Genomic DNA, 26,701 nt, shown 5'->3' with positions numbered 1-26,701 from the left:
CCTTACGGGACAAGGTGCCAGGAGTGCTAACAAGCTTTTTTTTTTTTTTTAAACAAGTGAAAGAGGATTAAAACCTTTCTGGTCAAGAAGCAAACCCTGAGGAAAAGAAGCCAAAAGTCTGACAGAGCTGTGAACCTCATAGCCACAGCAATAATTTTGCAAATGACTAATAATAAGGAGTCAATAATCCAAAGGATGATCTCTGAAGTGAAGAGCGCCAAATTACTTCAGGGAGAAAATCAATTATCTCCAATGCAGTTTTGTGGCTGCATAGCCTACAATATGCAAATGCACACAAGTTACCATAGTCACAGAAACCTGAGTATCAAATTAAAAAAAAATCCAAAGAATTTTGCAAGAATTGCTGAAAGAATATCTTCCTCATGAATGGATGCACATCTGCTTTATTGACACAGCTACATTATTCTAACATCCTCATCACAAATGCTGACAGCCGTCTAGAGATGTCAGCATCTGTGAAAGAGATGCTGCACTGTGGTGAAAGCAGAGAGGGGTGACTGAGTCTAGGAGACAGTACAGAAATCAAATTATGATCAAATAGAGTGGGCAGATTTTTAACATATTTTCTCTTGCTGAGTAGTGTCTTACTCCATAACTGGGTCACTGAAATTAATGAAACTACTTGCAAGTAAAACAGTACTCAATGTGCCTTAAAGCACCAGAGTCTGACCCACAGCACTTATTCAAATGTCACCTTGTCTTTTAATGTATCTCAGACTTGAGGGTTTTTTTTAATGATTGTTAATTTAGAAATAGATTTCTTATCAGGATCAGGCATTTTTTTTCCTTCACTAGAAGCACAAATGTCTTTAGAGGAGATGCCTGAGGATTTGGCCACTTGTTACTAAAAATCCCATTTCCATGCATGTGTAATATACATTCCCTGAAGGTTTTGTGAGCAAGGAGCTTATTTTTGATGAAAAGGGAGAAGCACAGCCTGGGGCTGCTTGGAAACTCCAGACAGACACAGAGGCCTCCAAGGGAAGGGTGCATTTTTCAAGCATCTGCTGGTGAGCAAGGAAAATGACCGTATGGGCCAGACCTCATTTACATTGCAGTTATGCATCGTTTTGGGGTACTTTGGTTAAAACACATTTAACCTTTGTTTTAAGGGTAATAAAATACTATTATCCCTGTTGGGGGATAACTGACAAAAGGACTGTATCAATTGTACTTGGAATGCAGAGTTACTCTAATTACAAGCACGTTATGACTACACGAGGGAAGCCCCTGAAAAAGCCAGAAGAAAAGAACAGGAGGGAGACAAGAAAAGTTTCTTCTAGAACGGCTTCTTCAGGAGCCAGGGCTTTTCTCAGTCTCTGCATAACCCTAGCATTTTCTATAAATGGGGACAGAATGGTTTCACCTTTGAGATGTCAAGAAGACCTGAAACTACTTGGACTCAAGCCATGGGGGCAGAGCAACCTAGCTGAGGGACACTGGCGAGGACCTCCCTAAATACAAACAAGCATTGTTAGGTGATCTGAGAGACGGGATAGGCACTTCTCACAGGAAAAAAGAAAAGGTAGCGAGATAGCTCTGCCCCACAGATGAACTCCCCCAGTCCTGGAGGATAAATTATGTGTGAGGCAGAACAGATGAGATGGAGAAAGTATTTGCTAATTGCCTCAGTAGCCATGGCCGTGAGAGAACGACTGGGATTAAAACTTCCCTCAGAGAAGGAAGTCTCACCTAATAGTGTTATACTGTTTCTTAAGCTTATTCTGTGACCCCTTTTAAGCCTGCCAGTAAAGGGCTCTTCAGAGACATGCACTACCAATGAATATGCACAACTGCATAACACCCTATGGGATAACTTCATTTAGTGTCCCAAGCTGCTGGGTTAAGGCAGGTGAGCTGGAGTTATTTAAATATTCTTTAGAAAAAAAGCTACTCCTTAAAATCTGAGTGTGGCCCTTTTTATTACCTGTAGCACTTAACTGAAAGCATGGCGTGTTATAAGCAGTAGCAGATTCGTCCAGCTCAAGATTCACTTAGAGTATGCAGTGCCCAGACCATCTCCCACGAAATCAAAGACTGCCTCCAGGGATGATTTAGATCAACTCATGAAGTACTGTGCTTTTAAAAGTCCACCCTGCTGGGATGTCACAGTTGAGTTAATTTTCAACCCTGAATTAAAGTGACTCTGTACCAGCATAAGCATGACTACAATAAACTCCTACCGAGAGTACTCTACTTTTTTCATTGGGTATAAAGTACAGTTGAGTGGCCCTCAAAATAAGCATTTATAACCAAAAATGGGTCATAGCCAAGACAGCTAGAAGAGAACTCATGTGTAAGTAGTGCCTTAATTATACTCCACTCTTTCGGAGCTGAACTGAATTATACACACTCAAATGCTACATGATATATTCTAATATTTAAAATATACATACAGAAAGAAATATTAACAGCAAGGTTAGAGACTACATTTCATATTCCAGGCAGTTGGGGATTCCCTCGCTTGTGCTCATCAGTAACAAGAATTAGTGTACTAGAGAAATTCATTGGTCTATCTAATAGAGTGGGCAAGAAAGGCCGTCTAAGAAGGAGGTACTATGAAGTGCACTGACAGATCGTATGAATTCTGTGAAGGCACTTACTGAATACACAGTCCCTAGAAGTTTTGTCCTAGCACCTGTTTTGTACAAGTTGGCCAGTAGCCTGCAACTTGAAAGCCTACACCCCTCCTAGTTGCTTCTGTTCTTCCTCCATCCAGCCTGAGGTGCCCACAACATTTCAGCCTTTTATAAGCTAGACCTCACCAAGAACTCAGCCCACAAAATCCTGACAGGCACTTTCAGGCCTGGGTCCCTAGCCCCTTTTCTTTTTTTTTAATGGCATTGGGAATATTTGTCTGTGTGTGTATATATATAAATGTATATAAGTATCTTTAAACATAATGTGGGAGTTGGTTGCCTTAGTGACAACACATTTCAGCCATTCTGTTTAGTATTTACTCAGCACTGAAAATGTACACTGTACTAAGAAGAAATGTGGTATCTTTATTAGTCTGCCCCAGTACATATGCCCATCAGCTGCAAATACATGCTGTGTAGTTTGACTTTCCATTTCTGATCTATGTGAAACTTCTGAGAAGACATCATGCAGAAATGAAACCAGGGCACCTGGTGTAATGTATGTTGTAAGTATTTTGGGCAGATGAACAGTTGTGAACATTTAAAGCAGTGCACTAAAGATACTCCTTTACTCATAATTTCATCTTTAGCAGCAGCAGAGTGTAAAAGCATTTATTTTCCATAGTTTCATAGCCTGATGAAAAAATCTACAGAAAATAGTTATGAAAGCTGATATTTCTGTAGTGCCAGGTTTCACAACAGCATTAATGTGTTGTACAAATTTAACAAGCACTGTTAAATGTAATGTTTTATCTGACCTGCAAAAGGCAGCAGACAGTCGAACGGCTGTTTCAAAGCCTGCTTCAGAAGCAAGGCATCAGTCTAAACTGCATCAGCTGAAACTGCAGGAGAAATCTGAATTAAGTGGAATATATCCATCTGATTTTGGATCCAGTCAGGATGCCAAAGGTTTCTATCCCTTCTTCTGAAAACATGTCATGGGATTTTTTTTTTTTCATTCTGCCAGCAAAGCCATCAGGGTTGCCTTTAAGTGTCAAGCATAACCTCCCAGCTCCTGCTCTGGCGCTGGGGAGGGAGCCAGGACTGACTCTGGGGCAAGAGTGCCACCTGCTGAGGCGGCGAGCTCCGAGGCTTGAATCAATTCGCCCTGAAATCAAAGTAAAATTTGACTTCGATGGCTTCTGGATCAAGCCCTAAAGACTGAATGCCCCCCTTGCCCCTCGGCTAGCGAGAGGGGGCAGGGGCACACCGTGCAGTCGTGCAAGGGCAAGCCACTCAGGAGCTTGCAACCCAAAACATGCAGGGCTGGCGCGGGAGAAGACTTGGTTGCTTAGACTTTACCTGGCAGTCTGCTTCTTGCAATAGTCTGGGTATCACCTCTTGCTCCTGGGATTACCTAACTATTGCATCAATGAAAAATCTACTCCAGTGCTACTTACGCTCATTATCATTTCAGATAATGTAAAGTACTTGCGTGTTATATCAATTTAATATCTAATACGGCCTCCATCACGGTATTATATCCTGCTCTTGCAGCATGATGGACTCCAACCTAATACGGCTCTTCCTTCTCTAACTGCTACGACCCTCTGTCCATTTTGCTGTTCGGATGGGACAGTGCTGGCTCAGATAGAAAAGCAGAATATTATATTCAGACAGAATCACTTAAATGCCATAACGCATTGGGAACATTTATTCTACGTTAAAAAAATAAGAGTCAGAAAATAGATGTGGAAAGGCGCAATGCTGGCTAGAGGTGGCTGAACCAGTCAGTGGTTAAAGCATTATCCAACAACTGCATCTTTTTCCTCCATCGTGAACAGTTTGCTTCCTGATTCCCCACTGCCATTATTTTGTTTAGCTCTAAATATCGTGGAATAGACAGGTCTGCAAGGGACTTTTGGATTAACCACTGAGTAATAAACTCCAAAATGAGGCAGGAAAACCCTGTTACTGCACTGTACTCTTAGACTATACGTTCCTCCTGAAGGGGCAGGGATGCGATTCACCAGGTAGCCAGTGTCAGGCTCTGCCTCATCAGCAAGCTGGAAAAGCCAGTGATGCGGCACAGCTCAGCTGGGGCTCTGGACGGAAGGAGGCTGCGAGGGAGAGCGCCAAGGCCCGAGCTGGACGCAGAGCTGCAGTAGCAGCAGCACCGGCAACGTGGACCACTGCCCCAGAAGTTGTTTAAAATGATTGTTGCACAAAAAGAAAACTGCTTTTTGTTTGTTCTTTTTTTTCCATTTCCCCTGCTGCCCTTTGTATAGGACAAAGAATGATTTCTATTTCTGTCAAAAAAGGAGGAAACAAAGACAGATAAGTTGTTTGAAAATGGCACAGAATTGGTAAGCTGATTTTCCTGACAGACCTTCCATGAATGATCTCATTAAGATTATCAGAGCCTATAGACTAAACTGCGCCTTTCTTAGGACTGCCTTTTACAGGAAGCGCCCTGCTCCTAACTGTTTATCACACATTTGAGCTAAAATCCATCAGCCTGCACTAAAAAAATGAAAGAGTTCTTCTGAGAACTGGTTTAAGCTAATGATGCTTCTGTCTAATGAACTTTCCAGAAAAATAAAGACACTTTGGATGTCCTGGTCAGATCTTAGTGTCATACAATTCAAAACTAAAATATATAAACTAATCACACAGAAACCCAGAATATCCTTACCCATGTGCAGAAATCAGAAGTTAGAGATGGAATGGCAATGAATTACTCGCCTTCAGTGACTGCTGGTAACAGTCAATTCAATGTTATGTTATGGGAGATATATTGCACAAAATTAAATTACAGAAGAGGTTTGGCTATTTGGCTCCTAGTCACGTACTCTTTGGTACTATCTGGACATGTCAGATATTCCCTATATTCAGACAGGACATGTAATCCAACTTCAGCAAAAAGCTGAACATTACTAACTGTGTCCATAATGCATGATCTACAATTCTTGTTTTGCTTTAAAATGAATGTAATAGCAACAAGGTTGTAGACACACATCTTTCAATGCCAATTATTTATTATGACTGAAATTACAAAACCTTTCTTTGTCAATTGCTTTTTGTTTTATTCTGCTGATGGTCATATTGCCTATAGGTATATAGCTGTTGCTTAAATGCAGTCTTTTTGAGTAACATATTGCTACATACCTATAGCTATCCTATGGTTTTCTGCCGTCCTGTTATCTAAGTGCTTCTGAAATGAAAGCATGAAAGTTGGTTACCCAGCATACAGCAGACAGAGAAGGACAGGCAGCATATTGTATTGTTCCTTAGATCCTTTTCAGCAAAGTAATGGTAAAGTATTGATGTTGCGTGATATGAACTGAATCTATGTCTCCTTGTGAGAGGGAAGACAGCTACAGTGGGAGTAAGCAGGTAAGGGGAAAAAAAAAGGAATAACTTCATTGCAGCTGAGGCTTTCAAGGTCCTTAGGAAAAGGAAAATCTGAAAGAATCGACATCTGTCAGCTCTGTTCACTTTGGGAGTGACTGACAGCAAGAAAAGAGCTGTTACAGTGAGACGGGTAGTATTCTGGGCTTCTGCAGAACATATGAAGAGACACCGTCTCTGTCCCAACAATTCAGTAGAAATTAATATACTTCTATTATATTTCTCTGACATTGCAAAATCTCTCCCTTATCCTACTGTTTAATTCTTAATATCGGTACTGTGGGAGCAGCCAGGTTTGCTGACTGCCACTTTTGTGCTATGTGCTAAGAACAAAAAAAAAGACAGTCCCTGCCCAGTAAGACTGTCTGCATATAGTCAAAAATGTTTCTTACAACCATGACATAAACATACTGTTGCATTTTTAACAGTATTTTGTATTCTGTAAAAATATTCTGAAGCTTAAGGGCTCAGTGCCCACAAATATGCTGGCATGCAGATTTCATGTATCTTGTAAAATCCACTACCATGCTGGTGTGTGCATATGCAGCAGCTGATTTTTCAAACAGGCAAGAGCATGCACTTGCATATCTGAGCAGCAGGACTGAGCCAAAAGGACAGGAATGACTTATGGGCTGTAAGAGGGTATTGGTGCAGGCCAGCAGACCTGTACAAAGCACAGTCATTCAAGACAGATAGAAAGCTGGCATGAGACTTTTATTTTATTGTGATTGCACAGGAAGACTCATTTCTGTTTCTGTAGATGGATCATTTTCAGCAGCTGTGCACCGTTTTTCTAGAATAGCTCTAACTTTACAGTATCTGTTCTCCACAAACTTTTCTCCAGGCTAAACAGACACTTGCTACTCACATGACGGAGTGTGTGGGAGTGATGCTGAGAAAAGAAGACATGCTGTGGCCAACACTTTTGCTTGTCTTGTAACAATAATCTGACTAACGTCGAAATGATTCCATCAATATTGTCAGAAATAGGTTTAAGAACCCTCCAGGTACATTGCAAGCCTTGGCATCGGCACTGACTAATGCAAAGTGGATGCCAATAGACTGGAGGTCCTGGGAAGATACGAAGCAACACTGAGGACCTTGACTTAGGCTGATAAGATTAAGTTTTCATTTTCTGTGTTCTCCGAATTTCTTTCTCTATTTCAGATAGATTAGTAAACGTTAGTGACACTGTGGCATATGCTGTCAAATGCCACTGGTTTCACATATGACACTCAAAGAAAAATAAACAGAGTTTGTACAATGCCAGATGAGCCTTGCTCATCTTAGTCATATCTGAACTGTATATTAATTAAACTGAAATATGCTCGATATTCAAGTGATAATAACAACTCTGGCTCCTGCAGGACAGACGGGCAGTAGAAAGATGGTAATTAGGAAATGCCATTACTACTTTGACCAAAGAGCAAGGTAAACGTGAGGACCCTCTCTTGTTAGATCTTTGCTGACCATCCACACATGAATTCCACTCTTTAAAAGAATGGAAGAAGACTGATTTTGTAGTTAGTCCCCTGGAATGGTGTTTGATATATTGGTTCAAACTGTATTTGGTCTTTAGGCTTGATGTCTGTTCTCAAATCACTTAATTTCTGTGTTCCTCCATTTCACACTGTACAAAGAGAGATAACATAATCTCTTATCTATTATTTCTCTCATATGCTTGGATTAGAAACAATATCAGTCAGGGACTAACTCTTCTATGAGAATAGGCAGGGCACAGCACAGTTGCTCCTAGGGTACCATAATATTATTTATAAGTAATAATTAAAATAGATTTTCTGTGTCAGTAGAAAGATCCACCATAAAGGCCCCAGAGTTCTTATCCACACTTATACATGTACTCTAGACAATATGTCCAGGAAAAGGAGAAAGTAATTGTAAAATAAATATTCTGAGACCCTACCCTCAATACCCTACAAAAAGAAAAACAGGGCTTTTCTCCATCCAAATATTTGAAAAACCTCTTTTCCTTTGCCTGGGGAGCTCAGAGTTAAAGTAGCTATACTTGAGTACATTCTTCTGTTTATCCTTTTGCTGTCGTTCCTAATAGATAAAATTGACATGTCTGATTGACATCTGTATGGATTTCATACACACAGCCACAACGCGATTGAGAAAATGGCCTCCTCAGAGCCTGCTGGGACTGTTGTTCATCATCTTTATCGCTATCACGATTCATGCAGATTGCGAGACTCCCAGTCTCCCTCCTTCCTGTGCTCTATACTGTACTTTGCAGCACTCTTTTCACACAACTGTTATACAAGCAATCCATTTTCATGTCTCCCCAGGAGCTACTGCAGTACTGTTACCGCTGCTTCTATACGCGGTAACTGAGCTGAGCAGAAGCTAAACGATGGGCTCCAGAGCACAACGTGAATCCAAGCCAAGACAAAATTCAGACCCACCAGACCAGGCTGCCTGTGGCAGGGGACAATTTAGCCAATCTCACAGCAGCCACTCAGCTGTTGGCCTTGTGACTGCTGCTCCAGATGGCACTACGGGGAATCGAAAAAAGAAACTCCCAGCTACCAGGCCGATAATTGCCAAGCCTGTCTTGTCTCTTAAATGAAAGATCTCTGCATTTTTTTTAACACCACAGTAATCAGTGTGCAGACCAGCTGAAATTCAAGCAGAGAAGTGGGAGAGAGAGCTGTGCAAATCTCACTTCTGTTGCAGAGTGTTTTTCCTGGACATCTTTTGGACTACGTTATGCTGCTATCATCACACCTGTATTCATGAAAGAGGAAATAGCAATTTCATTGTTAACCTCAAAATGATTTCATAAGGGTTCACTGGAATGGATATGTCAAGAGAATTAAATAAACTGTACTGAAAAATGAGACACCATTTTCATGACTTATGCCTTTACAAGAATTTGGATAAAGATTGCAAAAGGTTAATATGCTTTATATGTATCTGCAAGTAGGTAACTGTAAGATATAAAAAGGCATCTCAAGAAGCAATATTGCATAGCAGAGACATCTGCTGGAACCTTGCTGCATTTGCCTCGCCCCTCTAAGTTCAGCCCTTTTTGGCTATTAATCCTAAAGAGCTGTAAGCTATTTTTGGTGCCTCTAGCTGGAGAGCTGCTTTCTGGCTAATTAAGAATTCTTTGCACACCTCCCTCACAATCGCCAGTCAACGGGAGAGAGAAATCTTTAAGCTATATTCTGGAATTTAAATGGACACTTTTGCATCTAAATTGAAGGTTATACTTTCTCTTGCGATTGCCTGACATTGAACTGTCTCTCACAGGAAGACTGGGCACTAATGAAATCCTTCCCTTTCCCAACCATATGCAGCAGGAGAAGATCAATGTTTTAATTAGGTGAAGGAACTATGAGTGAAGTTCTCCGCATTTCTGTAATTCTGATGATGTGATTGTACTATGGTGAAGAACCTACTTTTACCTGAATTTAGAACTGCACATGAGATTTCAGATTTTAGCATCTAAATAAATTGTCTCCTTTCTCAAGGAGTCATTACCTACACTCTCCTAATAAGTGGATCCAAATCCCTCTCCCCCTTCCTCCTTGACCGTGGGAAAACAGAGTTTGGTCATAGTGTCTTGCTGGGACCAAAATGTTTTGACCATCGCTCTGCACTCTGTGTTTCAGTTTTGGACACTGGCTTGAAAAGGATTAAGACAGTGCAGAGGGCACTCACTGGAGTCATCCTCAGGAAGGAGGAGAAAGAAGTAGTCCTGTTTTGTACAATGGCAGAAAAAGGATGTTTTGTGAGTCCAATTCCTTTTTCTCAAAATGCTGGAATATAGCTGATGCAAAATATCCTATAAATCAAAACGAGCTTTGTTTGATTCCACTCACAAAGAATGCTTGAACTGTGTTTAACACATCATAGGTCTATGGTTCCAGTGACACTCCCCAGTGTAACAGCTTCTTCTGCAGAGACCAGTTCCTATCTGATGGGAGACCATTTTTAAACCAGCCTCTGCTCTTGCATTATGAGCATGATTCTCTCCCTCAAGCTACTTGTAGACAAAAACATGTTTACCTCCACCTATCAAAGCACCAGAGGAAAACAATATCCCCTTGAAGGAAATTAATCCTTGAACACCTTCTGGTATTTTTTTAAACAGCTTACTACCAGATGCACTAATGAGCACTTGGCCCAGACTCTCAAAGGTAGTTGTTACATGTCTACCATCTATTCAAATCAATGGCAGGTAAGTGCTGGAATATATTCAAAGGCCTGGTGCGTGGTCACCAACGGTTTATCAATGCTGCACAGCCCGTGCAGCTATGGCATCCAAATTACCGTAGGTACCAGAAAACTGCTTGGTCATAGTAGCCCATGTTACTGTAGATCCTAATTTACCATAATTCAGCTACATCCAGTGAAGCTATAATAGGTATAACATTTTGCTGACACTATCATTGTGTGACAGTCTTTTTAAGGGAGCTGCCTGGGTCTGCGCTTGCATGGCCCACCTTCAGGTGAGCCGCTGAACGCTGCAGTAGTGGCCTTACGTGCTGTTACAGGAATGTGGCTGAAGCACTTTATTTCTAAAAAAGAAGACATGCCTTACAGTCTCTGCTCCAAGCAATGCTGAAGTATTCCTCATTAGGCAGTCAATGGGGCAGGGACAGCTTTCCCCTCCCAACTGAATAAGCCCCTCTCTCTGGACCAAAAAATATTTAATTATTCTATGCAAAATCAAAAACTACTTTATCAGGAAACACTAAATATACCTTTCCACTTCTGAATAACCCTCTCCTGAGGTTAGCATCCCCTCAAACAAGGGAAGAAAATGAAAGCACCCTGGATGACAGCTCTAAGAGAGTAGGTAAAAGAAGCTGTTTTTAACACTGCTATTACTAGGACTTGATTGAGCAGACATGCTCGGTGAATGCCCAACAAACTGGGCCCTGCAAGCCCGCTAACTTTAGCTCTGCTTATTTTGCAGATCCAAGAGTTCAGGCATCTTTCTACAGGGTTCAGGAATATCCATGAGCAGACCTTGATATGTCATGGAGAAGATACGGGAGAAAAACGAGGTGCTTCTGGACTTCATGTGAGCATGGGTGCTCAGAAGAGCTGTAGATCAAACATTGTCGCTCAGGTGACTACAGAGCAAGTGGGGTGGATCCAGCCCTCGATTACATAAAAGCCAGAAAGACCTGCAGGGAGGAAGGTGGCTCCTAAAAAGGTTTCTGTATTGTGGGAGAGAGCCCAGGACACTCGGTTGCTGCTGGGCAGAAAGCCCGCGAAGCATAATCCTGCAGCAAGCAGCTCTCTGCTCTCCTTGGTTTGACTCCCAGGCAGGTGGCCTGAGCTGGGTAAGTCTACAGGGAATAGCTGGGCCCCTGGGGATTCAGAGTCAGGCGGGAACAGACTCGACTTATGCGCCAAATTTATCAAGCAGCTTTATTGTGAAGAAATAGGACGGAAGCTGTGTAGGAAAGGGCACCTGAATTCTGCCCTTCAGCATGTGCATTACCAAGCGATCCCTGTGTCTTCCAGAGTTTTAATCTCAAGGATAAAAACAGAGCCCAGCCTATGCTTTAGGAAGGGATAAGACCTCCAAAATGAGGTTTTTATCACAGTATTTTTTAAAAAAATCTATAGATATCAGCATTCCTACAGCAGCATGAGGTTTCAGGTAAGCCCCATGTACATGCATATGTGTATGTGCATGTGGCTGCCATCAAATGCTGTATTTATAAATAAAACGCAGTTTAATTATATGGTCTGTCTTTGCTAAACCTTTTTTTCTGAAAGTTGCATAAACTTCAAAATATATGTGCCTGCTCTTGAGTTTTATGAGTGAAGAAATACCGTAAACAGCTATTACAAGTTTTCCCCCACTTAAATAACTTCACAGTGACTACAGTTAAAATGGTGCCAACTTAAAGAAACATCGATTCATTTATGACGCATGAAAAAAAAAATTAGATCCATAATTAGAAAACCACCCTGAATGTCGGAGACCCTCGTCCTCTCCCCACAGGTACCGTGAGAGAGAGAAGACCCACTGCGCCCCAGCCTCACGCCTTGGCTCGGAACAGGGGGCGCGGAGGGCGGCGGCCCCTGAGCGGGCATCCCGGCCCTCGCTACCAGGACAGTTGCAACGGTCACGCTCCCTGGCGCAACCTCCGCGCCATGGCAGAGCGCTACCAACGGAACCATCGCTCCCAGCAGGCAACGCGCCCCCTAGTGCGCATGCGCACCTGGAGAGCTGTCGCGTATCCTTTCCCCCGGTTCTTCCCCACCCCTGCTACTCACCCTCTCAGCCGATTGGCTGGAGTCCCCCGGAAGAAGGCACGCGCCGCGGCCTGCTGGGAGATGTAGTTTTCTCGCCCCAGAGAGCATGTGAAGGCCGCTGGTGTGGGCGGGGCTCGCGCACTACAAGTCCCGGCGTGCCTCCCGACACCGCCCGGAAGGCTCCGTCAGCAGTCGGCGTTGGTCAGTGGTGCCGGAGCCGGTGGGGAGCCATGGCCGGGCAGATGGCGGTGCTGGGTGAGTGCGGCCCTGCGGCTGCCGAGGGGGCTGCGCCCAGGGGCCAGGCTCTTGCCGGCCCGGCAGCGCGGTCTGAGCGGGCTCCGGGTCCCCTTGTGCGGCTGGCGGGGCCGCGGGGCCCGTGCTGCTGCCTCGGGCGTGCGGCGTTGGCTGGGGCTGCGGGGGCTGCCAAAGCCTTCGCAGTCCCGGTCGCAGGCTTTGCCTTCCTGGGGCCCCTTCCTGGCATAGCCCTCCTTCTTGTTACGTGTTTGGCGCGTACTCTTGTTGGCGGAGTTTAAGTGCTGTGTGACCACTCTTCCCTGCTGGGTTTACTTTTCCACTTCTTTGTGGATCTCTGTAAAATTACTTTTGCTTGCAATTTACATTCATTACCTTTTTCTCTGAGCCTTGGTTGGGCTTGCATTTCGGGTTTCTTGCTTTATGGCTGTTGATTTAATATAAAAGGGGGGGGGGAGTCACTTTGTGCTTAAACTAGTTGACATCTTGATTTCTATATGTAGGAAAGATTCAAGGGTGTTTGAAGATGCTCTTTGGGAGCTATGACTGAAATAGGCAAAGTTATGGTTTTGTATCTCCTTATTTTGAGATTTTGGATGAAGTTGAAGGAGGAATTTGAATCAGGAGTTTGTTGTTTCACTTTGGTTTTCTGTGACCTCATTAACCAGCTGTCCCTTAGAAATTATTCATAGGTGATCCCCAGAAAATTAGTAATTAACCTATATTTGTGAAGCACTTTGCAGATAGAAGAAGAATTGGTACAGGGTGGTGATGTTTTTGGCTTTGCTGTTCCTCTTCTTTGAACCTGTTTAATCCCTAAGAGTTTTATCTCTGCTAACCAGTTTGGTAACTGGTTAGCAGTAATTCATAATGGGACAGTTAAGAGACCCTGAACTTGCTGATGACCTTTGAAGAAACTGAAAATTAATTAGGTAGTTGAACAGGCTTCACAGAGAAAAATAATACTGCATGAGATGTGAAGTATAATGTGATGATGTTTGCTTTGACGTCTAAGTTTGCAGCAATATATACTCTAACCCTGTTTTTTAAAATCTGTGTTTCAGGTTCGGCTGTACTGGCTCTCTTGTTAGCTGGCTATTTAGCACAGCAGTATTTACCTATGCCAACACCAAAAGTAATTGGGATTGATCTTGGCACAACTTACTGCTCTGTTGGTGTCTTCCTTCCTGGAACAGGGCAGGTGAAGGTTATTGTGGACGAAAATGGGCACAACAGCGTACCCAGTATAGTGTCTTTCACAGACAAAGATGTGCACGTAGGATATAATGGCCTAGAACTGGCTGATTCTAATCCTCAGAACACTATATATGATGCAAAAAGATTCATTGGGAAAATCTTCACTCCAGAAGAACTGAGAAGTGAAAGTAGCAGGTATCCATTTAAGGTAAATTGCTGTCTTCTTCAAGCAACAATCTATAGGAAGCTTGAAGCATGTAATGAGTGACCAGCTTTTCTGACCCTTTGAGTCATTCAGCAAAATCTGATATGCCTGAAAACCATAAGATGCAATGTGCATATCCAGGGAGGAGAGGACAAAACAGAGTTGTAGAAGCAGTATACTTCTGCAGAGGAGTTGATAGTGATTTTTCCAGAGACCCTTTCCTCTACTGTGAGGTGTTTTTTTCTGGATAACCTTCCAGATATTTCTCTTAAAGTATGAACTTCAACTTGGAAGTCTAGCTCTGCTTCACTGCAACTTCACCTTTGCCCTGAGTTTAAAACAAAAAATAAAGTGTGTAAGTCATGTCTCCTCTGTCCCAGTGCTCCCCCTCCCCCAAGCACTTTTTCTAGTGCTAAGTGGACCAATAGCAGATGTTTAAAGCTGCTTTTTAAAGAAAGTATTGCATAGATTTAGCATGGTGCAGTATTTGCTAAAAAGAGGTAAATTTTTCAGGTACTGGAAACAGTCTTTTGAATTCCTTGCTTGTTAAGAACTGTTCTTGTACCAGCCTGTTTGCTTCCTTTCAGGAAGAAGAACCTGTGGGATGCTTTATCAGTAGGATGAACCTAATCATGAAAAGCATTACTTTCATTTTTGATTGTGGTGGTGTCATGTAACATTAAAGTTAATTGTACAGTTGCCAGACTTTAACTTCTTTTTAATCAGTCTGGGTACAGTGGGTTACCGTGCTTCAGATATGTTCCAACTGCTTGAGTGGCTTGTTTTGCATGCTCTTCACAATCAAGAAATAAAAGTGATTCAGGCCAAGTGCATTGTGAGTGGCAGAAGTACCTTTGCATTTTTCCAGAGTAAGCAGACTATATACAAACACAGCCTTGGGGAGCAGGGGGCAGCAGCAAGGAGGTAGTTTTTGTAACAAACGGATTTCATGTCTCTGGGTTGTGTTGCTTTCTCCTTCCAGATTTTCAACAACAATGGATCAGCTGAATTTTCTGTGACAACCAATGAAACCTTTCGTGTCACTCCAGAGTATATTGGCTCTCAGCTGCTCCTGAAATTGAAGAGAATGGCAGAAGACTATCTTGGCATGCCCGTTTCAAAGGCAGTCATCTCTGTGCCAGCAGAGTTTGACGAAAGGCAACGGAATTCTACCATTAAGGCAGCTAACCTTGCAGGTGATGTCTCTTTATTCCAGTGTTTTCCTGTGAAGCCCAAAGTTATCTTTAAGTTTATTTCATTACAGCAAAGTGTTTGGGGCTGATACAGAATTAAACAGTGAATCAGTGATAGAAGACCATAGAATTGATTTTTATAGACTATTAGCAATTGTGAAGAACAGCAAAGAACTCCTGGGTTGCAAGAGGTGCAGCTGATTAATGCAAACATACATAGCTAGAAGAAATAAGTTTTGCTTAGGTAAAGTAGTCTTTTGGTAATCTCCAAGTAGGGAGAATTTATGAGGCACCCTTTGACAATAGTTTAAATGCAAATAGAATCACTGTGAAATAAATATCCTCAGTAAGCTTCCTCTGGAGAAAAGATGTTTGGGTAACTCATGGTTTATGCCTTCATCCTGGCACTGAAGTAGGATTACTTTAGGCTTAAATAAGAAGAACAGTTTTCCAAGCAATAATACTTTATGAACCATCTCACTTAGATCTGATGTTTTACTTGAGGTAAGTTTGGTTGAAAATTAATGGTAAATGTCTGAAGTGTATGTGACTATGGCTTGATTTCTTTGCTCTTGCAGGGCTAGAAATTTTGCGAGTAATAAATGAACCCACTGCTGCAGCTATGGCTTATGGACTCCACAAAGTTGATGTGTTTAACGTCCTGGTGGTGGATTTGGGTGGAGGAACATTAGATGTTTCTCTGTTGAACAAGCAGGGAGGGATGTTCCTCACGCGAGCCATGGCAGGTAAGAATAAGACTTCCCTTTCTGAACAGGAGAAAGGGAAGAAGCACCTGAAGTCACCATTAAGGAAGCTTTTTTTTGAACGTACCACTCTCATAACAAGGTGTTCTTTGAAAGTGTTCTCTGCTGCCTTTATGCAAAGTTAGGTTTGCAAGTGCCTGAAATAATTGAGAGAGGTTCTCAGGTTTTGGTTGACTCCAAAGTAACAAGCTGTAGTTTAATTTTGTCCATGGCTGTTGATGTTTGTGCCTAGTGTAAGTGATGGCATGTATTACAGTTACTTTGACTAAACTAGATTTGGGTGTAGGGGGTAGGGAGGCGATATAACAAAGCCTTCTATCACCTTTGTATATCTGAGCTGAGAGTATCTGCCAAATCATTGAAGAGTGTTTTAGACATCCTTGCCTCGCGTTTGGCTCCTGCTCAGATGGGCGGGGACCTTGCATGCTGTTAACCCAGAAAGAGGTTTCGGAATATGTATATGCCAAAGAGATTCATCCCCTGCCAAAGAGTTCTGGCAGCAACCTTTAGTAAAACTGTGGTGCATACACAACTGCTTTGCAGATAACCTGAATTCAGACAAGTCTGAGGTGTAGTGCTTCCTTCAGCTTTGCCTCAAATGAATGAGTTTTATTTGAGCTGCTGCTTTGCCCAGTGAGAGTGGAACAGCAAGAAGCATTTAACAACTTCATTCTGATTTATTTGGATGGATGCCCATTAAACTGAATTCTTGTTTTCAATCAAAACAAAAAGGAGGAGAATTGAGAGTATTGTTCAACATAGATGAAAATTTATAGGCTGTTTCTAGGTCTATTGAATGGAAAGCAAGAGTAATTATTTAAAAGCTATTGGAAAGGTTGTTCAGGAATAGCCTTCAAGAAGAAATTGGGAATGTACAATACTTCTTGGTCTCTAATGGCTAGTAGAAGATCAATCTGTTAATAGAGCTTGAAGTTTACTGTCTGGATTACATCACTTTCTTCTGCCTTTGTCAGGGTATATCTATATACTTCAGTAGCTTGTAATTTTCATGTGAATGCATGAAGCCCTTCAATAACTTGAAAATGTTAAAACAGTAATCCTTATGAAGCGGTACTCCAGTAGTACTGAAAGAAAAGCCTATTCTGGGCAAAGAGAGAAATTTGTTTTAAAACTGGGAATTTTAATTGGAAAAAAGATGTACTGGGGAATATTACACTTCAGCTACAGGGTTCTAGCTAGAATTTTACCTTACTACAGTTTATTTTATGTCGAGAATAGCTCCACTGAGTTAACAGCGATTACTTTTTTTTTTTCCATTACAGTGTAATGGAGCTATTCTGGGGGCAGGGCAGATTGCTGGGGTAGATTCTTCAATTACTTGCCAAGTAAAAGTCTTCAAATGGCTATTTGTCCTATATTCTTTAGTGGGTAATAACTGTGTCCATTTTCTGAGCTCTGAGTTCTTGCCCTGTGCTTATTGTCCTAGTATCATTGTTTTGGCTCTTGAGAACCACCTCCAAATTAGAGGAGACACATCTTCCTTTCTGAAGCTTTTTTGTGATGTCTGATGCACTCCATTCTGATGTTTTAGGTAACAACAAACTTGGAGGACAGGATTTTAATCAAAGGTTGTTGCAGCATTTGTATGCTCAGCTCCATCAAAGGTATGGTTCTTTACCATCAAGAAAAGAAGAAATACATCGACTCAGACAGGCTGTGGAAGCAGTTAAATTAAATTTGACTGTGCATGAGACCTCTACAATAAGAGTGTCATTGACTATCCTAGAAAAGATTGCAAAAGATCTTCCAGAAAGTGAGCTGAACACAAATACTGTGCTTAAAGACAAGCCTTCACAAATAACAAAAGATGAAAAATATCTTGGAGGCAATTCACAAGTGCAGAACAACTTTGTCAAAGTTCTGTTTGAAACAGAAATCTCTAGGAAGCTATTTGAGATGCTGAATGAGGACCTTTTCAAGAAGATTCTTGTGCCCATTGAACAGGTGTTGAAGGAAGGCCATCTACACAAAGCAGAAGTGGATGAAATCGTGTTAGTTGGAGGCTCTACACGGATTCCTCAAATACGCAAAGTTATTCGAGATTTCTTTGGAAAGGAACCTAACACCACTGTAGATCCTGATCTAGCAGTTGTAATGGGTGCAGCTCTCCAAGCAGGAATCGTTGGTGGGTCCTGGCCTCTCCAAGTTAGTGCTATAGAAATTCCTAATAGGCATTTACGGAAAACTAATTTTAACTGAAAATAAACTCTTTCCCATTGCATTCCATCTCTCCAATAGTGTACTATGACTGTGCATACTTATCTAACTGGCAGTGAAGCCTAATCTTAGCCATATTATATTCATTTTTATATCTATTCCAGTTAGGTGTTGCTGGAAACCTAATTCTGTTAAAGCTAGATGTTACTTTAAAGGTATGAGAGATTTTGAAGTTTGGAAGTGTCCCCCATTGACTTGTAGATGGGAATATTGGATGAAAATGCTAATGACGACAGTCACATTCTCTTGCTAGATTTTATTAGCAAATCTTGAAGAGGTGTTTAAAAATGAAAATGTAAAGGGAGTGTGACCAAAGGTTGCCGGCAATGTGCTATTGTGCCGTAGGTATTCCCATGTTTAATATATTTTGAAAGAACGTGAATCAGTGTTAGCGCACAGAGCACTAGCAGTGTTGAGCTTAGTTATTTATTAAATTGAGTCATTTGAGCATTTAAGCACCTTTCTAAAAGGCATATTGCAGCTTGAATGAGATTTACGCATTCACTTGATTCTTCTGCTGTTCATAACAGCATATTATTGAGACTATATGGCAAATTCTTGTCTCCTGGTTCAGTCAAACCATATTAAGAAATTTAGCTCTTGTGCTACTTAGTGTGGTGTCTCCAAGAGCTAAATTCCTGGTCTGTGTTTAATCATTACTCGTAGGTGCTGCTGTCGTACCACTGATGATCTTAACAGAGAACAAGTGCATACCACCAACTACTTATAACCTCCTTCATATGAAAACTGTATAAATTTTCTGTATTTTTTAAAAAAAGTTATGCCTGTACATCTTTCTTCCCTTGAATTTGACCAACATGAATTTCATTTTTGTGCGATTACAAATGTTACCTCTTTCCCTGTCCCCCACCCCAGCCTTATTTTTTCAGGGAGAAAGTGTGGGACAGAAGGGACCTCCTGGATGAAGTTTAGCTCCTGAAGTTTTAGTAAATGAAAATTCACCTTGCTCTTTTGTACTTTTTAGCTAGTATCTCTGGTTTAAGTTCCTCGTCCTAGTCCCCACTCTAAACTGAACATGGATTAGAGATTGTCGCTGTTCTGGTAGGGAAACGGTGCATGTAAAGTACATGCAACCCAGGATTTGAGGTAGCATTTCTTGGGACTTTATTTTAAGGAAGTATTTTGGTGCCCAGCTACCTAGCAAGTGCATGAGAGAAGAAATCGATGCTCATTTTGGTGACTGAGTTCTACTCTATGTGGAGAGTTAAAACAATGTTTAAAAGGCTGGATATTTTCTTTTTTTGTGTAGAACTGTCTTACTACAATGAAAACACTTCATTCAGCTAAGACTCATTTAGACATCCATTAACAAACCCTAGTCTTCATCAGGTAAGCTCTAGTAACAAGTGGCACTAAGCATTTTTCTGTATGCCTCAATTTTTTTCATATTAGCTTACTCAAAGTTTGGGGTTTAGATTTATGGTCTCAGCTATGACTACAGTAAAGTAGCCTTATTAGTCTCCTGGTGGTAGACCTGATTTCTGGCACCACCTTAGTTGTGCTGATTCAGCTGTTTGTGTAGCTGTAGTGTAAATCATATCTTTGAAGTAATCTGACTAAAAAAAAGAAAAACTCTTAAATTGAAACATAATTTCGTGTAACCGTTCCATCAGCATTGTTTAACTTTATAGAAGATACCCAAAATATTGCTAGCATCTGTTTAATTTCACTGAGTGGAAAACCAAAGTGATTTTTATATAGGAATTTTTTTCCTTTGTACCTCTTTGAAATTGACCCTGAAAGTCTGTGTGGAGCTTTCAGTAAAAAGTGATAATGTATTCAAAAGAAAACATTGCACAGTTATAAAAAGTGAGCAGTAAGGGACTAAGGTGAATATAACTAAAACTCCTGACTTGGAAGAAGTGTAGCTTCAGTGAAATCATGGATGAATGCCAATATACAGTACAGTTCTCTTGCAGTTGCTGTCTTTGCCTTGCAGATATTGTAGGTATTTAAGTCTTGAGTCATTGTGACCTTTCCTTCTGCCCTGCTGTAAATTCTTCTCAAAGTATACTGGAATTACAGTAGGACTTAAGTCTTCATTTTTAATGCACTTTGTGAAATGAGCAAACCTGCGTAAAAATGGAATCACATTGTAGTTAAGCTAAACTATCAAAAGCTTTTTACAAGTTTGGGGACAGGTTAGGCAGGAGTCTGAGAGCAGCTTTTAAATGTGAAGCTCTCAATGCAAGTAAATGAATTACTTCTAATGTGTACTCCTTCACTCTAGCAAAGTTCAACAGTTAAGTTTCTTCCAGTGTTAATCTGGGAATTGTAAAGGAAGGGTGAGTTGTTTACTTGAACTTCACAAAAGGGTATTTATTCAGATTTCTCTACAGATTTTTTTTTTTAAATAGAGAAGTTACTGTACATTGGATATCTCACAATGCATCCTTATTTATTAGATAACTTGATTGCAGAATTCAGAAAATAGTTATTTATTTTGTATCTTTGGTTTTGGTACTGTATTTTGGCACAAACCATTGAATTCTAAAGATGAGTGGAACACTGTACTAAATGGATCTTTCCAGGTATACACGTGTACTGCTTACCACTAGAAGTCTCTGTTTAAACAAATTATTATTTGAAGGCTGAAATCCTTTACAAACTGTCCTTCAAATCTGAATAATGTTGCCTGTGGCGTAATGCAGATATTTATATAGCTAATGCTTGTTTCATGGGTAGAAGTTTTGAAAGTATAAGATGCCTCACCAATTGTATGCTCCTGAGTTGTTTTCAAATGCAGAAGATAAAATGCATTTTATAAATAACCTTTTAGAATGTTTTTAATAAAAGGAATTTCTCTGTCCCTTGGACGTGTCTTGTTTTGGTTTCTCAGGGAAAGACTTTAACAGCACTGGTTCCCTGTTCTTCCCTGAATTCCATGGGCTTGAGAGGATAGGGTTGTAATGCCCCAACTTGCCAAAGTGCTGCTGTAGCTTGGAGTGAGAGATCTTCATTTGGCTCAAAGGAGTGTTAGGAACCAGTGGGGCAAGGAGAGGACTCTGGCCTCTCAAGCTGCACTATGGGATGGGGGAATGGAAGTGGAAAAAAAGATTTCCCTGCACCAGTGCACAAAGCAAGGAGTGACTGGGAGGAAACACTAATGGGGGAGGGAATCCCTCATCAGAGGGGCAGAGCGAGAAGCAGGAGCAGCAATGATCTCCCTGCTCCTGGGGCTGTGGGAGAGGGAGCAGCTCCCACCCCTCATACCGCTATACCCTTTGTGCCCTGCCTGCTGGTGCCTCAGCTGTTGGTCAGTGGCTGCAGGATGGACATGGGTAGAACAAGAGGAGGCAGAAGCATATCATGATGGTTCTAAGCATGTGCAAAGTGAAGGTTGGGGGCAGGCTCATGCAGAACAGGAACAAATGTGCAGTTTGACAAGTTCCATGTAGGAAAGGCGGCCCTGGTAGGTTGGAAGTGGCCCTTGTTGCTTCCAGGTGTGAGTGGCTTCCTACATGTATGTCACATCAGGGTTCAGGTAGAGAAAAGTAAGTTCTAGAGGACCTGAAAGGTGGTGGAGTTTCACAGATGTCTATCTTTCAGCTGGCAGCTTAAACCTAATCTAGGATTTCCCTGAGCAACTTCTGCCTCGAACCACAGCAAAAGAAAATGCCACAGCACTCTGCAGCACAGTGCTTTTCAGGCAGCAGTCCTGGCCACAGGCAGAACTGCTGCCCTCTAAGAGCACCATGCATAGATGAGAAATGGCTGCTTGGCCTCTGTTGATGCTGATTTGTTGTGCCTAAACATGGGATTTACTACACTTATCAAACTTGATGGCTCCTGCTTTCACCCAAACTGTTTCCAAAGTTAAATATAAAGGGTCCCCTAAAAGCGTGAATAAGGAGAGAAGCTTAGACCTGTCTTGCCCAAGAAAAAGAATAAGTAATTGACTGCTGGTGTCAGCTTTTACTTTACACTTTGGGACCTTGCAAAATACAGTGGCTGCAAAGGCTGAGCGGGCCCTCTTTTTCATAACCTTAACCCAAAGGTACACCCTAACCACCATGCTCAGAGGGGAGGCAGCCAGCCCTGGCCAAGAGTGAAAGAATCAGTCCTGGAAGGTGCCAGTGGCAGCTGGCCATGTGGTCCTTTGTTCAGATTCGGTAGCTGTTGTGGCTTTGCAGTTGTCTTTTTCTGACTCTGGTCTGAAGCCATTTCAGAGTACCAAAGTCAAAAAAAAAAAAAAAAAAAAAAAAAAAAAAAAAAGAGAGAGATGTCAGCACTTGCACCCCTCAAGAACAAGCTATGGAATAGGGGTTTCCCAAGGCCCTGCTTTCTCCTTAGGAGCTTGTGAATTCCTGCCTTCTGCCAGTCATAGGTGACTGCTGGCTGTTACGGGAGGCTTGGGCTGGTCTTAGGGTTAGCAATCAGGCTTTTATATTGTGGGGGTCAAGTGACATGCAAATGGTCTCCAAAGTTGCTGGGGTAGAGGTGGGGTTGTGGGTTGGAAAAGGAAGGAGCAGAGCACTGAAAGTCTGGTAAGGTCACCAGGTAGGGAGGGGGTACATCTGGATGGTCAAGTGAAAGGATGGAGAGGCTGAAAGCATGTGGGCTTTGGCAGGTTCCTGTGAGGGAAAAGAGGGGCTGCCCTCAGCTATTTCCAGTTGCCCCTGTGATGCTGCCAGGAAAATGTGGAGTAAGGGGTGGAACAGGATTGGGAGAGCTGGAGAAGATCTTGCCTGTGAGGTTTTGAATGCTGTGAGAAAGGAAGCCAAAGCATGGCATGAGAAGGTGCTGTTCTGTATTGCTCCTTGTGAAAAAGAAAACTGAAGCACGGGGCCCATCAGAGCCTAGTGGTCACCTGAGGCTCAGCCCTGATAGCCTGCACTGTCCCACCCTTCCTTTCCCTAACCCAAGCAGCCTAGCTGGGAAGGGGACTAGGCAGGAACCCCTCAAGGGCATGAGCTGTTGGGCCCTTTAGGAGCAGCCCCAAGCTGTGCTTTTCCACACTTGCGCTCCCTTGCACCTTCTGTCTCAGTCAGCAGTGCCCTATTTGGAGCAGAGCCTTTCCCAGGTGGTTGGTGCCTGAGGGCAATCCCACAGGATGAGGCTGGGACCCACTGCCAGGCCTCATGTTGCTCTCATTGTGGTGGAGCCTCAAATGCCCTGGAAGCACAGCAGAGTTACGTTTTGGAGGAGGAAGAGCAGGAAAGGTGAGGTAAGTGCTGGGCTGGCCTGCAGGGCTACAACATAGTTTTGCCTTCACTGCGAAGGAAGTTAGCTGGTTATGTATTGCTGCCATTGTGTTAGGTGGGTTGTCAGGTACTGCAAAGCATGAATGAATGTTGGGCTTGAGGCAGCCAAATGGGCCCACTTTATTTCTTACAGCAAGTGTAACTCCCTATGTGCACATCATCTTACATGGGGCGTGAGGGAACAGAAGTTGCAGATCCTGTGTGTTAGTCTTACTACTAAATTGCTTTCTTCTGCCCTAAGCCTGCTACTCACATGAGTTTGGAAAGCTATTGCTGCATGAAAATGTAGCAGGAGCATATCATCACACTGATTCTGCCTCTGCTGTGCTCCCTGTTTTCAAAGTACACCCTTACGTGAGGACTTCAGCTTGCCAAAAGAGAAGGAATAGCTAGCTAGCTTTTGCTGATACTAACCTTTTGCTTTTTTTTGTTGTACTTTGCCATGTTCAGAGCCTGCAGCTTTCCCCAGCTGTGTGTGCTGAGGGTAATCCAATGCCATAAGGCTATGTTAGCCCACCAGTAAGCAAAGAAAACTCTCCTTTGAGACATGGGAAAAAGAAAAAAAAAAACAAAACAAAAAACAAGCCAAAATTACCACGTGCTGATGCTAGCCCTCAGCTTATTTTCTCTGAACTTTGCAAAAGGGGTTGCTGTCTGAGGTACTAAAGTCTTTACTCTCCCTAGCCTTAAGTCTAAACCATATTAATCAGTTTAGGAATAGTACCTGCTTCAGCCTTTTACAGCTTCTCCTGGCATGCTTCCAGGAAAGGGTGGGTTTGGTGGGGAGTATAAAGGTGCATAAGGATGGAGACCAGGTGAAGAGGTTTGTGGCAACCCCTGCATTGAACAAGTCTGTTGGCGCCATTTTTCCAACAGCGTGTCCTTGCTTCGTGTCTCTGTGTCACATTTTGGTAATTCTCACAACATTTCAAACTTTTTCATTGTATCTGCTGTGGTGATCTGTGATCTTTGATATTACTACTGTAATTGTTTTGGGCGCCACAAACTGCACCCATATAAGATGGCAAACTTAATTGATAAATGTTGTGAGTGTTCTGACTGCTCCACCAACCGGCTGCTCCCCTGTCTCTCTCACTCTCCTCAGGCCTCCCTATTCCCTGAGACACAACAATATTGAAATTAGGCCAATTAATAACCCTACAATGGCCTGTAAGTATTCAAGTGAAAGGAAGAGTCGCGTGTCTCTCACTTTAAATCAAAAGCTAGAAATGATTAACCTTAATGAGGAAGGCATGTCGAAAGCCGAGACAGGCCAAAAGCTGGGTCTCTTGTGCCAAACAGTTAGCCAAGTTGTGAATGCAAAAGAAAAGTTCTTGAAGGAAATTAAAAGTGCTCCTCCAGTGAACACACATATGATAAGAAAGCGAAACAGCCTTATTGCTGATATGGAGAAAGTTTTAGTGGTCTGGATAGAGGATCAAACCAGCCACAACATTCCCTTAAGCCAAAGTCTAATCCAGAGCAAGGCCCTAACTCTTCAATTCTGTGAAGGCTGAGAGAGGCGAGGAAGCTGCAGAAGAAAAGTCTGAAGGTAGCAGAGGTTGGTTCATGAGGTTTAAGGAAAGAAGCCATCTCCATAACATAAAAGTGCAACGTGAAGCAGCAAGTGCTGATGCAGAAGCTGCAGCAAGTTATCCGGAAGATCTAGCTAAGATAATTGATGAAGGTGGCTACACTAAAGAAGAGATTTTTTTTTTTTCAGTGTAGACAAAACAGCCTTATATTGGAAGAAGATGCCCTCTAGGACTTTCATAGCTAGAGCGGAGAAGTCATTGCCTGGCTTCAAAGCTGCAAAGGACAGGCTGACTCTCTTGTTAGGGGCTAATGCAGCTGGTGACTTTAGGTTGAAGCCAGTGCTCATTTACCATTCTGAAAATCCTCGTGCCCTTGAGAATTATGCTAAATCTACTCTGCCTGTGCTCTATAAATGGAAGAACAAAGCCTGGATAACAGCACATCTGTTTACAACATGGTATACCGAATATTTTAAGCCCACTGTTGAGACCTACTGCTCAGGAAAAAAAGATTCCTTTCAAAAGATTACTGCTCATTGACAATGCACGTGGCCACCCAAGAGCTCTGATGGAAATGTACAATGAGATTAATGTTGTTTTCATGCCTGCTAATACAACATCCATTCTGCAGCCTGTGGATCAAGGAGTAATTTCGACTTTCAAGTCATTATTTAAGAAATATGTTTCGTAAGGCTATAGCTGCCATAGATAGTGATTCCTCTGATGGATCTGGGCAAAGTAAACCGAAAACCTTCTGAAAAGGATTCACCATTCTAGATGCCATTAAGAACATTCATGACTCGTGGGAGGAGGTCAAAATATCAACATTAATGGGAGTTTGGAAGAAGTTGATTCCAACCCTCATGGATAACTTTGAGGCATTTGAGACTTCAGCGCAGGAAGTAACTGCGGATGTCATGGAAATAGCAAGAGAACTAGAATTAGAAGTGGAGCCTGAAGATGTGACTGAGTTGCTGCAATCTAATGATAAAACGTGAATGGATGAGGAGTTGCTTCTTATGGATGAGCAAAGAAAGTGGTTTCTTGAGATGGAATCTACTCCTGGTGGAGATGCTGTGAACACTGTTGAAATGACAACAAAGGATTTAGAACATTACATAAACTTAGTTGATAAAACAGTGGCAGGGTTTGAGAGGATTGACTCCAATTTTGAAAGAAGTTCTACTGTGGGTAAAATGCCATTAAACAGCATCGCATGCTACAGAGAAATCCTTCGTGAAAGGAAGAATCAATAGACATGTCAAAATTCATTGTTGTCTTATTTTAAGAAACTGCTGCAGCCACCCCAGCCTTCAGCAATCACCACCCTGACCAGTCAGCAGCCATAAACATCGAGGCAAGACCCTCCATCAGCAAAAAAGATTACGACTCGCTGAAGGCTCAGATGATGGTTAATGTTTTTTAGCAATAAAGTATTTTTTAAATTAAGGTATGTACATTGGTTTTGTTAGACATAATGCTATTGCACACTTAATAGACTACAGTATAGTGTAAACATAACTTTTATATGCACTGGGAAACCAAAAAATCTGTGACTCGCTTTATTGCAATATTCGCTTCATTGCAGTTGTCTGGAAGTGAACCCGCAATATCTCCGAGGTATGCCTGTGCTCTCTCTTTAATGTAGGAAGGCACAGTTTCTTTTTAACCTTCAGGAATGGATAGAGAACCAAGTAAACAAGCCCTTCTCACTGCTGTAATTAAGCTAATCATTACCTTCACAGTGTTAGAATCACATTTGGGGGAAATCTCTTCTGAAGTCTCCATCATTTTTTTTTCCACCTTTCTAAAACTGCATACATGGTGTACTTGCC

General features: G+C 42.1%; 1 protein-coding gene and 1 pseudogene across 1 annotated transcript; both read left to right on the top strand.

Annotated features, from left to right (window-relative positions):
- The first annotated feature begins 12,392 nt into the window (after positions 1–12,392).
- Positions 12,393–20,936, top strand: HSPA13 (heat shock protein family A (Hsp70) member 13). The gene is made up of 5 exons (XM_026108003.2): positions 12,393–12,512; positions 13,574–13,914; positions 14,894–15,107; positions 15,683–15,850; positions 17,421–20,936. The coding sequence occupies exons 1-5, from the start codon at positions 12,488–12,490 to the stop codon at positions 18,086–18,088; spliced, it is 1,416 nt and encodes a 471-aa protein (XP_025963788.2). The 5' UTR covers positions 12,393–12,487; the 3' UTR covers positions 18,089–20,936.
- A 1,662-nt stretch (positions 20,937–22,598) lies between these two features.
- LOC112987900 (tigger transposable element-derived protein 1-like) lies at positions 22,599–26,287 on the top strand (annotated as a pseudogene).
- The last annotated feature ends 414 nt before the right edge of the window (positions 26,288–26,701 follow it).

The sequence above is a fragment of the Dromaius novaehollandiae genome, chromosome 1 (assembly GCF_036370855.1).
Source record: "Dromaius novaehollandiae isolate bDroNov1 chromosome 1, bDroNov1.hap1, whole genome shotgun sequence".
NCBI lineage: Eukaryota > Metazoa > Chordata > Aves > Casuariiformes > Dromaiidae > Dromaius > Dromaius novaehollandiae.
The sequence above is the reverse complement of the archived record's forward strand: the minus strand, read 5'-3'. Positions and strand labels throughout refer to the sequence as shown.

Excerpts from the sequence above, each read along its gene's own strand:
- HSPA13 (XM_026108003.2), top strand. The coding sequence starts at position 12,488 with ATGGCCGGGCAGATGGCGGTGCTGG. Across the intron at positions 13,915-14,893 it reads GTAGCAGGTATCCATTTAAG|ATTTTCAACAACAATGGATC; the intron begins GTAAATTGCTGT and ends TTCTCCTTCCAG. Across the intron at positions 15,108-15,682 it reads TAAGGCAGCTAACCTTGCAG|GGCTAGAAATTTTGCGAGTA; the intron begins GTGATGTCTCTT and ends TTGCTCTTGCAG.